General features: G+C 45.6%; 1 protein-coding gene across 6 annotated transcripts in view; it reads right to left on the reverse strand.

The window, feature by feature from the left end:
- Window positions 1–6,376: 6,376 nt before the first annotated feature.
- Window positions 6,377–12,169, reverse strand: part of LOC137643836 (pre-mRNA cleavage complex 2 protein Pcf11-like) — an 80,795-nt gene continuing 75,002 nt past the window's right edge. For all 6 annotated transcript variants that reach the window (XM_068376552.1, XM_068376556.1, XM_068376555.1 and 3 more), the window contains one exon: window positions 6,377–7,955. In XM_068376552.1, coding sequence (XP_068232653.1) covers window positions 7,786–7,955 — 170 coding nt within the window. In that variant the 3' untranslated portion in view covers window positions 6,377–7,785. The remainder of the gene's footprint in view (window positions 7,956–12,169) is intronic.

The following is a 12,169-nucleotide window of genomic DNA, read 5'->3' on the forward strand; positions in this document are numbered from 1 at the left end:
GGACTGCGCATCGGTGGTGGAGCTCTCACAGGTGGAGGGTGGGAGCAGGCAGCCGCAGTATCTGCTGAGCGCACAACCTCGGCGGGTTGTAGGTTAACAGGCTGCATTGTCAACCTTCCAGCATGATACTCCTGCATGAAGGAGCAAGCTGAGACTGTATAGTCTGCAGCATGGACCACTAGGGTCTATGAAAGACAACAACAAACGGAGCTACTGTCCGTTGTGACTGAGGGTCTAAAACAGCTGGTGCGGCAACAGACGGAGTTACTGCCTGTTGCGGTACCACCTAGCCTCTCTTGGGAGGTGTGCAGTTGTCGTACTGCAGCGAGTCCGAACTGACCCAGTGGCTACACCTAGGCCGTTGGACTTGCGCGGAAGGGACCGACTTGCACTTACAAGCTGCAAGATTTGGTCCATGGTTTCTGCGAGAAACCTCTTCCGCAGACGAGGAATAAATGGGCTCTCTCGTCTTTGTGTGGGTGGGGTGATCACGTCGGCAACGTGTGTAGATACACCCGAAACCACGGAGGGAAACGTCTGTTCGTCGATCAAGGCCTGTGGAACCCATAAGTCCTTCGACATTACTTCTCCCCTGGGCTTGGGAGCTTGTAAGAGGTATCGGACTAGGTGAACAACTGGCACGAACAGACGTACCCTCGAACGCAACACTGTAACACTTTGCGCATATCACTTTATCACTTTTGATTTTCTGTTTGCACTTATTTCACTGAACTCGAAACTTTAAGTGGTTTGTACCTGAAACACGCAATCCTATCCTTCATTAAAAGGTAGTAATTGCGAAAACAGTATTACAATGTAACAGAAAAACATAATGAAAGATAAAGAATTCAGTGGCTGGAAAAGAGACTAAACACTAGATCAAATAAACTACGTTTAAAATCTCTCACCACATAAAGCCTGGGAACAAGAATAAAACTCTAGAAACGTTTTACCTTCTTCCCCTATATCGACTAGGGAGAAGAGCAAAAAACGAGAACAACGTTACCCGCTTGAACAAAACGTTTATCCTCCTCTCTCTCCCTTTGTCTCTATCTCTCTCTCTCTCTCTACTTAGAACCTGAGAGATGAGCCCAATTATATATATCGTTAAAACTGAAAGGTTTCCCAAATAAAAAGTTCCTTTATTAGAATTAAAACCATTTAAGCTAAGAAAGAATGAACGAAACGCTAGAATCGGTTTACTCTTACTGCAACGTGAAACCGTGAAATACTCTCTCTCTATCGTAACGATAGAGCGCAAGTTGAACGTTCTGAACGTCAACAACTGCGGAGACTAAACAAAACGTTAGTTCAACTTTGAAAACAGTACGAGACTATCAAAGAAATTCTTTCAAAAACATTAAAATTAAAATAGCATAAATTCTTAACAGGAAAAACGATATGACGAGCTCAATGTTAATTAACTTCGGTTCCAAGTAAGGACCGCCTACTATTAGGAAAGGTCGCATATAAACAAACATAAAAATTAATTTTTATAAGTTTATAATAAAAGGAAAGTTAATCGAAGAGGCCTATAAATGGCGGAGAGATATAAAATAAAAAGTGAAAGAGAGTCTATACTCTCTTCGACACCAACACTTCCGTCTAAGGGAAGGGTCGGCCATTTAAAAGTGAAAGAGAGTCCATACTCTCTTCGTCACCATAATTAAATCAAATTAATTCCAAAAGCTTGCTAAGCTAATGATAAAGCTTCCTGAATAGCGAAGGCTAAACTCTAGAGCAAATACATCACCAAATCGTGAACAATAACTCCAGAATCAACAGCGTATCCAAGTAGGTCTAGCCGGAGGCACGACAGAGGAAAAATTGAGTTCTTGTTGACAAGAAGTACTTGAGTACCTGCTCACAGATGGCGCTGTTGTGTACACCCCCACCTGTATAGCGATCGCTGGCGTATCCCGACCGTAGATTTCTGTCGGGCAACAGAGTTGACAGCTACATGATCATCGGGTAAGATTAATATTGAAAAATATGTAATTATATGTTTTAAATCTTCCATAAGTAAAGTACAGTGCAGTATTAATTCAATATTTAAAGCTGTAAAATGTTACATTAGTGTACAGTACGTATTAACTTTTAATATGACAGTATGTTTAAAAGCTGTAAAAGTTTACGGAAAAATATCTTACCCTTCTGGTGCTAGTAATGGGTTATCATCTACACCATCAGCATCACTGTTTTGTGGGAGTTCCACTGGGGTTTCACATTGAGGAGATTCAGAAGAATCTGTGGTTGGAGGAGAAGGTTGTTGTTTTCCAAGAGAGGTGAAGAACACTGTGATGGGGAGCTACTTCACCGTCTTCTTCGTTTCATCCATGATGCTATTGTAGGCTGAAAAACCCTCATCCATGGTACACATGAACTTGAGGGTGCACACCATTGGAAGGTCCATGCTTTAGGTCTTATGTTTTAAATCCTCCACCATGTGACATTTCTGCCAGCTTTTCACTTATGATGCCCTCATCCTCCTTGTCAGACTCATCAGCCTTGTCCTTCTCCTCTTCCTCACTTGCTGAACAGACTAATTCAGCTAGGTCCTCCTTGGTCAGCTTCTTGGCATGCCCATCGAGTAACTCCAAGACTTCCTCTTCAGCCACTTCCCCGAAGCCTTCAACTGACACTTTCCTTGCCAAGGTCACAATCCTCTGAAGGTCTGCTGAAAATCTTCATTAGGACTGAAGCCGGCAAAGTCTTTCACGCACCTGGCCACACATATTTCGATCAAGCATTCACAGGCTGAGATTTGACATCGTCGAATGATTCCTCAACGACAGACAGACAGAAAGTCATCAATCATGAAACGCTTCAATGTTGGATAACATCGAGTGCGGGATTGTTATCCAAGGCTTCCTGGAGTCGCACCATCACTCGTCCACTGTAATGGGCCTTCAAGTTCTTGGTCCAACTGCTGGATGAGTGGTGTGATGTTGGAAGGAAATACCACCAGCACATTAATCTTCACTACATCGATGGAGGATGGGCGTCCTGGAGCATTATCAAGGGTCAGTAAGACCTAACTCCAACCTTCCATTCTGCAAGTAGCACTCAACCTCCAGCATGAAGCAGTAATGAAACCAGTTTAGGAAGAGCTCACTCGTTGTTCACGCCTTCTTATTAAACATCCAGTACACAGGCAGTAGGTTTATGTTGTGGCATTCAAGTGCACGGGGCTTTGCTGACTAAATACAGTCAGACAGCATTTCCGCACAAAATCAATGTACACTTGGGGAAGACAGAAAAGGCACGATTATTAGAATGGGGTTTAAATCAGCATTTAATATTTCACAAGTGCAGGTATAGTGAACATATGTAATATTTTTTCAACATGCAACAAATAATTCTAAAAATTACATGCATTTAAATTAGAGAAACAAAAAAATTCACATAGTTAACTTACCTGTCCTTTGCTGCCTTGAAACTGGGAGCACAGTGTTCTCCTTAGCAATTAATTTCTTCTGAGGCATCTTCTCCCAAAAACAAACCTGTTAAGCAATAAAAAAAGTTATAACACTATATGATACTATAATGAATATCAATTCAAATAAAAATTATATCCAAGACCAACTGAAATTTTTATATGCACACATGTTAATTACATTTACGTTACATTAAGAGTGCGTACAGTTGAACGTTTTAATCAAGAAAGAAAATAAGAATTTCACATCAGTGTTCATAAACTAACCAGTTTCATCCATATTCCAAACTTTCAGATCCACAGAAGACAAGAACAATTCGTCTGGTAGAACTCTTTTTAAGTGATGTCCTTCAACATCTCTGCTACCTGTGCCCACAAGTCCAGGATTCTCAGGAATGTTGGAAGAAGAGACGAGTACTTTAATCATGAAAAGAGAAAAAGTGGGGTGAATGCTGCAAAGCATAATCCTCTTCTTCCATTCATCTGCTGTCCCACTGCCTGGAAAAACCTTGGTTCCTTCCATAAAGTTGTGGGTGATACTTTCAGGGACTAGGAAAGTCCCAGAGGCCTTCCTTGCGAACCCTGCACCAGAGAGTTCCTAAGTAACATATACAGTATTTCTGAGGAAACTTGCATTGGTGTGGGATACCCCAGGCAGCCTCAAGGAAGGTCTGGGTGCTTGCGAAACACCCAAGTGCTGCCCAAAGACCAATGACCACCCCGAAAATAGTTCCCCAGAATCCTTCTTCCGACGGTCACACCCTTGAAAGTGAGCACGGGCATCAGACAGAAGTACTGATCTGGGATTATCTGCTTCTTTCAGCACCAGACCTTAGGGACAGAGATACGAGTGCCCTCTTACCCAGCCTATCGTCTACAGGCCAGGCTAACCACGTAATCGGGGACTGATGGCGGCCTGGAAAGGCAAGTGATAATGGGGGAAAGATCCCAAAGCCTGACACAGCAGACATGGAAGGAGTAATCAAACTATTCCTCTGGTAGATGGCGCGGAATGATAGCCAAAGCCCCATGCCTCATGGAGAGAAGATCCCTCCACCCCTAACTCTTGGTCTTGTAGTGTGAGCCCATGTGCAAAGAAGACTTTGAATGGTGCGATCATCTCAAATAGAAAATGCTGAAGCTCCTTTATCAACTGGAGGGCAACATGTGTTCGAGTACATAATTCCTGGCACTGCCCTTTGTTTCTGGATAGCTGGGAAACCTGATCCTCAATACCATAGAGGGATACATGACACAGGTCACAGGCAAGCCATATGCATTGTTCCTTGGGGCCCATATACGGACCTGTACCCCAATATCAAGGGGACGTGATACAGGATCATGGCCCTTTCCAGTATTGGTACACTACCTGCTCAAGAGGGCTGAAACACAGAGCTGACACTAGACGTAACAGGGGACCCAATTTATGGCTCCAAGGCCCATGACTTGGTGCTCAGATTAGGAGTCACTGCTCTGGCTGTGTATCAGCCCCATGGAGGCCTACCAACCTTTCTCACTTGGACAGCAAGGTAGTTTGGTGAACCCCAACGCTCGGCCGCAGGACGGAGAGGCATGGAACTGTGACACAGGGCTATGGCCTCGTGCATCTTCACAAGGCCAACACTGACAACATGATCCAAGTCATTGTCCTAGGGTCGAGATCTGGGGTCATGACCTGGCGCTGTGGGTCAGCTGTATATACCACCTGCCTATAGAAGTAACCGGAGAACAGAGGCTGGGGCCCAAGGCGTGGAGCCATGACACTGGGTCATGCCCCAGACCGGGGGCTGAAACATTGGGCCAAAGCAGGGAATCCGAGCCACTGACCCAGGGAACCGAGGCTTGAGGCCGTGATATTAGGTCATGGCCAATGGCCCCCTGCTCTATAGGTGCCGAAATATGAAGCTGAGGCTGTTACCCATGTCCTGCTTAGCTACCGGAGTAGTATGAGACTTGGGGCCGTGTCATGGGGTGCTGGTCCTCGGCAACAGCCACAGGGGTTTGGGGGAAATGCAGAGCCACAACACCTGTTCCACTTGGCTACTGAGGTAGTATGGGGCAGCCAAGGCTCAAGGCAGTGACACCGTGTCATGGCTCCAGGGTTGGTGGGGAGCAGGAACACAGGATCATAAGCCTTATTCTGACTGGCCCCGCCTCTGTATATCAGCCTTGGTGAGGCTAAAAACGGAGCATTGACACCAGTTCCCAGCCGATCAGAGGCATGATGCCATGATATAGGGTGGGGGTTCTGGCCGTGCAGAACCAGAAAAGTCACACTTGGCTATTGGGATAGTTGGGGACATGAGCCCAGCCCAAAGCTCAAGGCCATGGCATTGGATCACGGTCCCAGCTGAAACACAAAGCTGTGACTCCCTATCCCATTATTATTATTATTAAAAGCCCTTCGAAGAGAGGTGGCCCAAAGGAGCCCTTTCCTCTGACTACGGCTGGCAAACCTTACTCGACGTCTTCATCTTAAAAGTCACTAGAGTGGGATACCAAAGAGGGGCACATTCTTCCTCTTTCCAATCCTTTCCTCAGCCCCAGCAATCAGAGTCGAAGTCCGAGAAACCAAGGCAACAAACACTTTCCATATGGAAGAACCACAAGGGTTGCTCCAACAGGAACCACATCACTGGGGAATACTGACACAGGGAGGGAGGTCACACTTTCAGGGAGCGGATGCCTCAGGGCCCCCAATGAACAACGGTCGCGGAGAGGTAGAGGTTCCACCCCGCTTGTATCCGCGTAGAAACAAACAGTAACGTTACAATTAGTGCAAGATTTGACAAAATAGCAAAGTTAAACAATGTATTATACAACTTTTTTAAAGAGCAATTTTCTTAACTTTTACAAAAATTTCAAATATTGTAATACCCCATGGGAGAAAATAAAACACACGTTACTTTTCTTCATTTTTATTTTGAAATTAACTGTACAGCATCTTAAGTATTAAAATACCATCCTTCATGTTCTATCTGGACTGTTCAACCTCTATCATAAAACCAAACATCTAACACCAATAACATAAATATGTGCAGGCGTACCATACAATAACTCATCAAAAAGCATTGTACAGTTAGTTTCTCGTGAAATGCTAAATATACTGTACTGTATAATGTACATAGTACTGTATTCCATCAAATCTATCTTTAAAGTATCAAGTAATCTACAACCAACTTTAAAGCTGGTGTACTACTGAGGGATGTAAGGAAAAAAAGGACAAACAAGAAAATAATTTTATTTTCTATTTACAAATGTACAGATGTCTGCAGCAATCCACAATATCTTTTCAATAAAGACAATCTATGATTACTACACTTAATTAGACTTGGTCTAAAATTAAAATCTTATATCACTGTCTTTGCAAACTCTTTCACTTAAAACATAAGTAACAATATGAATAATCCACATCCTATACAGTAATTCCAAAGTGAGTCAATTTTAAAGAATATTTATTCAAGAGAACAAATTATTTTAGAAATTGTCATTTTGGAACAACTGGTGAACAATAGCAAACAGAAAAAAAAAGTTCTGTTTCATGTCATTACAGATGCATTAAAACATGCATATGCCCCAGTGACTTCATATATCTACCAATGTTAATCTCTTACATAAATATTATTGCCAATACTTTATACCCTCCTTAATCTTTCTAGGTCATATAAATACACTGCATTTCATTGCATTTACTTATAAAAAAAAGATATCTTAAAAAAAAACAATAGTAACCATCAGGAAAAGATACTTGGGCTTCAAGGATTAATAAATACATAAAAAAGGCCCCCATGATAAATAATGATTTATTAGAATACCAATCACATTGGAAGGCTCAAAGGTATTTGATGTGCTTTTGAATATTCTATAGCATTTGTACTTTTGACGAAGGTATTCTATCTACTTTGGTTTCCATCACTGGAGGAAACTAAAGTAGCCATTCAAATCATATAAACTACCAAATAAATAAGAATATCAATGACACCATCTCAACTATAAAAAATAATCAAATATATAAACTGTTAGTATTCATGAGCAACATGATACCATCAACATTGCAAGACACTTTTACAGAGCTCTGAATCAAGCGAAATATGCATGATCTTTAAAGGATCCAATGATTGACAATGGTAGTATATGATAACTGCATAACTGTTGAATGAGAATGCAATCACTTAACATGCATCCTCATGTGCATACTACACTTAGCTCCACACACTTTATCTGCATTTTAACCTCCAGCTTCATACATGAATAAGCTATGTAAAACACAACCAACTCTGTTAAGGCCTCCCAAAAATATACATATCTATAAACAGTGATAAACTGTTCTCACAACAGTATTTACATCTTCACATTATTGAGCAAAGACCTGAGATTTCTATTCCTCGAGCTGCTAACGGCTGTTCTTCTAGCTCTACATCTCTGAAACCTGGTTTCTTATCATAATCAACTGTGAAAGGGGGAGGAACAAATTCTTCATACTCATCTTCATTCACGATATTGCTATTGACGTCATTATCTGAAATGGGAAAAAAATTCATTAGATCTGTTCTAGAACAAATAGACCTAAACAAGAAACTAAAATTTAATCCTACAATATACTGTACACATTTAAAAAACCAGCTTAAGTTATGATTCAACTTTTGTAAATCCTAAACATTCTAATAAAATGGCTGATGAATCCTATAACAAACTGTATAAAAAAACTTTCTTAACTCTATTCTAAGTAAATAATGAACCACAAGTAAAAAAAAAAAGTTAACCCATTCACATATAATTTTCTCTAATTATCCAATCCTAATAACAAATATAAAAATGACAAATTCGAAGATAATTTGTATTTTTCCTAACCATACAAACCTTAGCTATTTACAAAGGGTTTACTTTTAGCGCAGCTGAAATGACGAGCCAATAGTTTTTAACGAGGGTTAATTACCCCCGCGCTAGTTAGCGGGGGGTGGGGAAGGGTAGCTTGCTACCCCTCCCCCCTCCACACACCGGTGACTTGCTTCACTTCACTTAGAGGTAGGACTTGACTTGGGGGTCAGGGATGGCGGGCACATATGTGTAAATAGCTAAGGTTTGTATGGTTAGGAAAAATACAAATTATCTTCGAATTTGTCATTTGTTCCGTAACCGAAATACAAACCACGCTATTTACAAAGGGTGACTTACCCCTTAGGAAGGGTGGAAAGTCCCCAGCCTTACTGACTTCGGCTTGCCCGGGGGCTCGATCCCTTAGTGAGCAGCACTAGAGAGAGGGAGCCCCTGTACCTCACAGGTTCCTAGCATCGCTAGGAACGAGTGGCCTACATAAGTAGTGTGAGGAGGAGAGTGTGACTCGTCCTATGAAGTTGACCTTGAGACCTTCAGATAGGAATTCTAGGATAGGACGTTCCCCATACCACCTCGTCAGGGTATGGGAGACGCAACAGTATTAAGCTTAATACTAGGAGCACAAAGAAGCATGGGTTACCTGCAGAGGTCGAGGTCAGCTATGCGAGGACCAGGATGCTGCTTCCCCAAGAGAGGGGAGAATGAAGAAAGAAGTAAGGGTCAGACATACTCTTTCATTCACACAGACTAAGACCGGGTAACAACGCCCTCAACCTACTGCTACTTGTCCAAAAAGGAGCCTGAGGTTAGACCAGCTGTTGTGCAGCCACCACAGGGCCGATAGAGAACGTATCGAGGCTCCTGTGGGTCACGTCTTGCAGGTAGTGGGCTGTGAAGGTCGTTTGACGCTTCCAGACCCCCGCTTGAAGTACCTGCGTCACAGAGAAGTTTCTCTTGAAGGCCAGGGATGTAGCAATACCCCTGACATCGTGGGCCCGAGGGCGACGTGACGGAGGAGGGTCAGGATTCAGGGCATGGTGGATAACCCTTCGAATCCAAGCAGAGATGGTGTTCCTTGTGACCCTCCTCTTTGTCCTGCCTGTGCTCACAAACAAAGCTCGCACATGAGGACGGACTGCAGCCGTTCTCTTCAAGTAGTACCTCAGACACCTCACTGGGCATAGTAGCAGCTGGTCTGGGTCGTTTGTTACAGAACGGAGACTCGCGATCCTGAAAGAGTCGAACCGAGGATCCGGCACTCCAGGATTCTGAGTCTTGGCCACAAACTCAGGGACGAACCTGAACGTTACCTCCCCCCATCCCCTTGAATGGGCGATGTCGTACGAGAGACCATGAAGTTCACTAACTCGCTTGGCCGAGGCCAAGGCGAGTAGGAAAGCCGTCTTCCAAGACAGGTGGCGATCGGAGGCCTGGCGTAATGGCTCGAAGGGAGGTCTCTTGAGAGACCTGAGAACTCGAACCACGTTCCAAGGAGGGGGTCTCACTTCCGACTGGGGGCAGGTAAGCTCATAGCTACGTATGAGTAAAGAGAGTTCTAGCGATGAAGAAATATCCACGCCCTTCAATCTGAAGGCCAAGCTTAAGGCTGAGCGATAGCCTTTCACTGCCGAGACAGAAAGGCGCATTTCTTCTCGCAGATACACAAGGAAGTCCGCTATTGCTGGAATAGTGGCATCGAGTGGAGAGATACCCCTTCCACGACACCAACCACAAAAGACTCTCCACTTCGCTTGGTAGACTCCCTCAGAGGACCTTCGCAGGTGCCGAGACATTCTCTCCGCAACCTGTTGCGAAAAGCCTCTCTCCGCGAGGAGACGCTGGATAGTCTCCAGGCGTGAAGTCGAAGCGAGGCTACGGCCCTGTGAGGGACACCGGAGTGGGGTTGTCTGAGAAGCTCGTGTCGTGGAGGAAGCTCCCTTGGGAGTTCCGTCAGGAGTTGCAGAAGGTCCGGAAACCATTCCGCGTGATGCCATAGCGGAGCTACTAGAGTCATGGAACAGTTGACCGATAGTCTGGTCCTGTTGAGCACCCTTCTCATCAGACAGAATGGTGGGAAGGCATACACGTCGATGTTGTCCCACCGTTGCTGGAAAGCATCTTGCCAGAGTGCCTTGGGGTCCGGGACTGGTGAGCAGTACAGGGGCAGCTTGAAGTTCAAGGCTGTCGCGAACAAGTCCACCGTCGGGGAACCCCACAAAGTCAGGACTTTGTTGGCTATCTGAGGATCCAAAGACCACTCGGTACTCACTATCTGCGAAGCCCTGCTCAGACTGTCGGCGAGCACATTCCTCTTGCCAGGAATGAAGCGAGCTGATAGTGTTATCGAGTGGGTTTCGGTCCACCTCAGAGTCTCTACTGCAAGATGGGATAGCTGTTGCGAAAAAGTGCCTCCCTGCTTGTTGATATAAGCCACTACCGTGGTGTTGTCGCTCATCACCACCACGGAGTGACCCGCCAGGAACCGTTGGAACTGTTGAAGGGCCAGAAAGACGGCCTTCAATTCTAGCAGGTTCATGTGTAGGCACTTTTCTGATTCTGACCAAAGGCCTGAGGCCCTCTGGTTCAGAACGTGCGCCCCCCACCCTTCTTTTGACGCGTCCGAAAACAGAGTCAATTCCGGGGGAAGGACGAGAAGACTCACTCCCTTTCGCAGGTTCTCGTCGGCCAGCCACCACCGCAAGTCCGTCTGTTCCAGAGACCCCATTGGGATCAGAGTGTCCGGGGAATCGGATCCTTGATTCCACCGGGACTTGAGCCGCCATTGAAGGGATCTCATCCTGAGGCGGCTGTTTGGAACCAGACGGGCCAGGGAGGATAGGTGGCCCAAGAGACGCAACCACGATTGGGCGGGGAGTTCTTTTCGCCTGAGGAAAGGTTCCGCCACCCTCCTCAGCCTTGCTATCCGGTCGTCTGATGGAAAGGCTTTGTGGAGATTGGTGTCTATTAGCATGCCTAGATAAACCAGTCGCTGGGACGGCTGCAGAGAGGACTTCTCGAGGTTTACCACGATCCCCAGATCCTGGCAAAGATCTAGAAGCCTGTCTCGGTGTCGAAGAAGGGTCGACTCCGAGTCTGCTAGGATCAGCCAATCGTCTAGGTAACGAAGGAGACGAATGCCGTTCCTGTGCGCCCAAGTCGAAATCAGGGTGAACACTCTGGTGAACACCTGAGGAGCTGTGGAGAGACCGAAACACAGCACCTTGAACTGGTAGATCTTGTTGTCTAGGCAGAATCTCAGGTACTTCCTGGAAGACGGATGGATTGGGATCTGGAAGTACGCATCCTTTAGATCCAGTGTACACATGAAGTCTTGTGGTCTCACCGCAAGTCTGACTGTGTCTGCTGTCTCCATGCTGAACCGGGTTTGTTTGACAAACCTGTTCAGAGCCGAGAGATCGATGACGGGTCTCCAGTCTCCAGTAGCCTTCTTTACAAGAAAGAGTCGACTGAAGAAGCCTGGAGAGCCGTCCACGACCTCCTGGAGAGCACCCTTCTCGAACATGGTCTTGACTTCGGCCTGAAGGGCCAGCCCCTTTGCCGATCCCATGGCATAGGAGCTCAACGACACTGGATTCGCTGTCAGGGGAGGTTGAGATGACGTGAACGGGACGCGATAACCTTGGCCGATCACCGAGATCGTCCAAGCATCGGCCCCGAGATGTTGCCACCTGCGGACGCAACGCTGAAGGCATCCCCCCACAGGTGGACACGCAGGGGGACTGCCACCCCTAGGGCTTGCGGCCGCGGCCGCCACCCCTAGAAGTCTTGCCTCCCCTGGAGGACTTACCACCCCTCTTGACCTTGGCTGGAAAGGGCTGGGGCTTAGACACCACTTTCTTAGCTGCCGGTGCCTGTTTTGGAGCCTTACGAGGCTGT

Source organism: Palaemon carinicauda, chromosome 7 (assembly GCF_036898095.1).
Source record: "Palaemon carinicauda isolate YSFRI2023 chromosome 7, ASM3689809v2, whole genome shotgun sequence".
Lineage (NCBI taxonomy): Eukaryota > Metazoa > Arthropoda > Malacostraca > Decapoda > Palaemonidae > Palaemon > Palaemon carinicauda.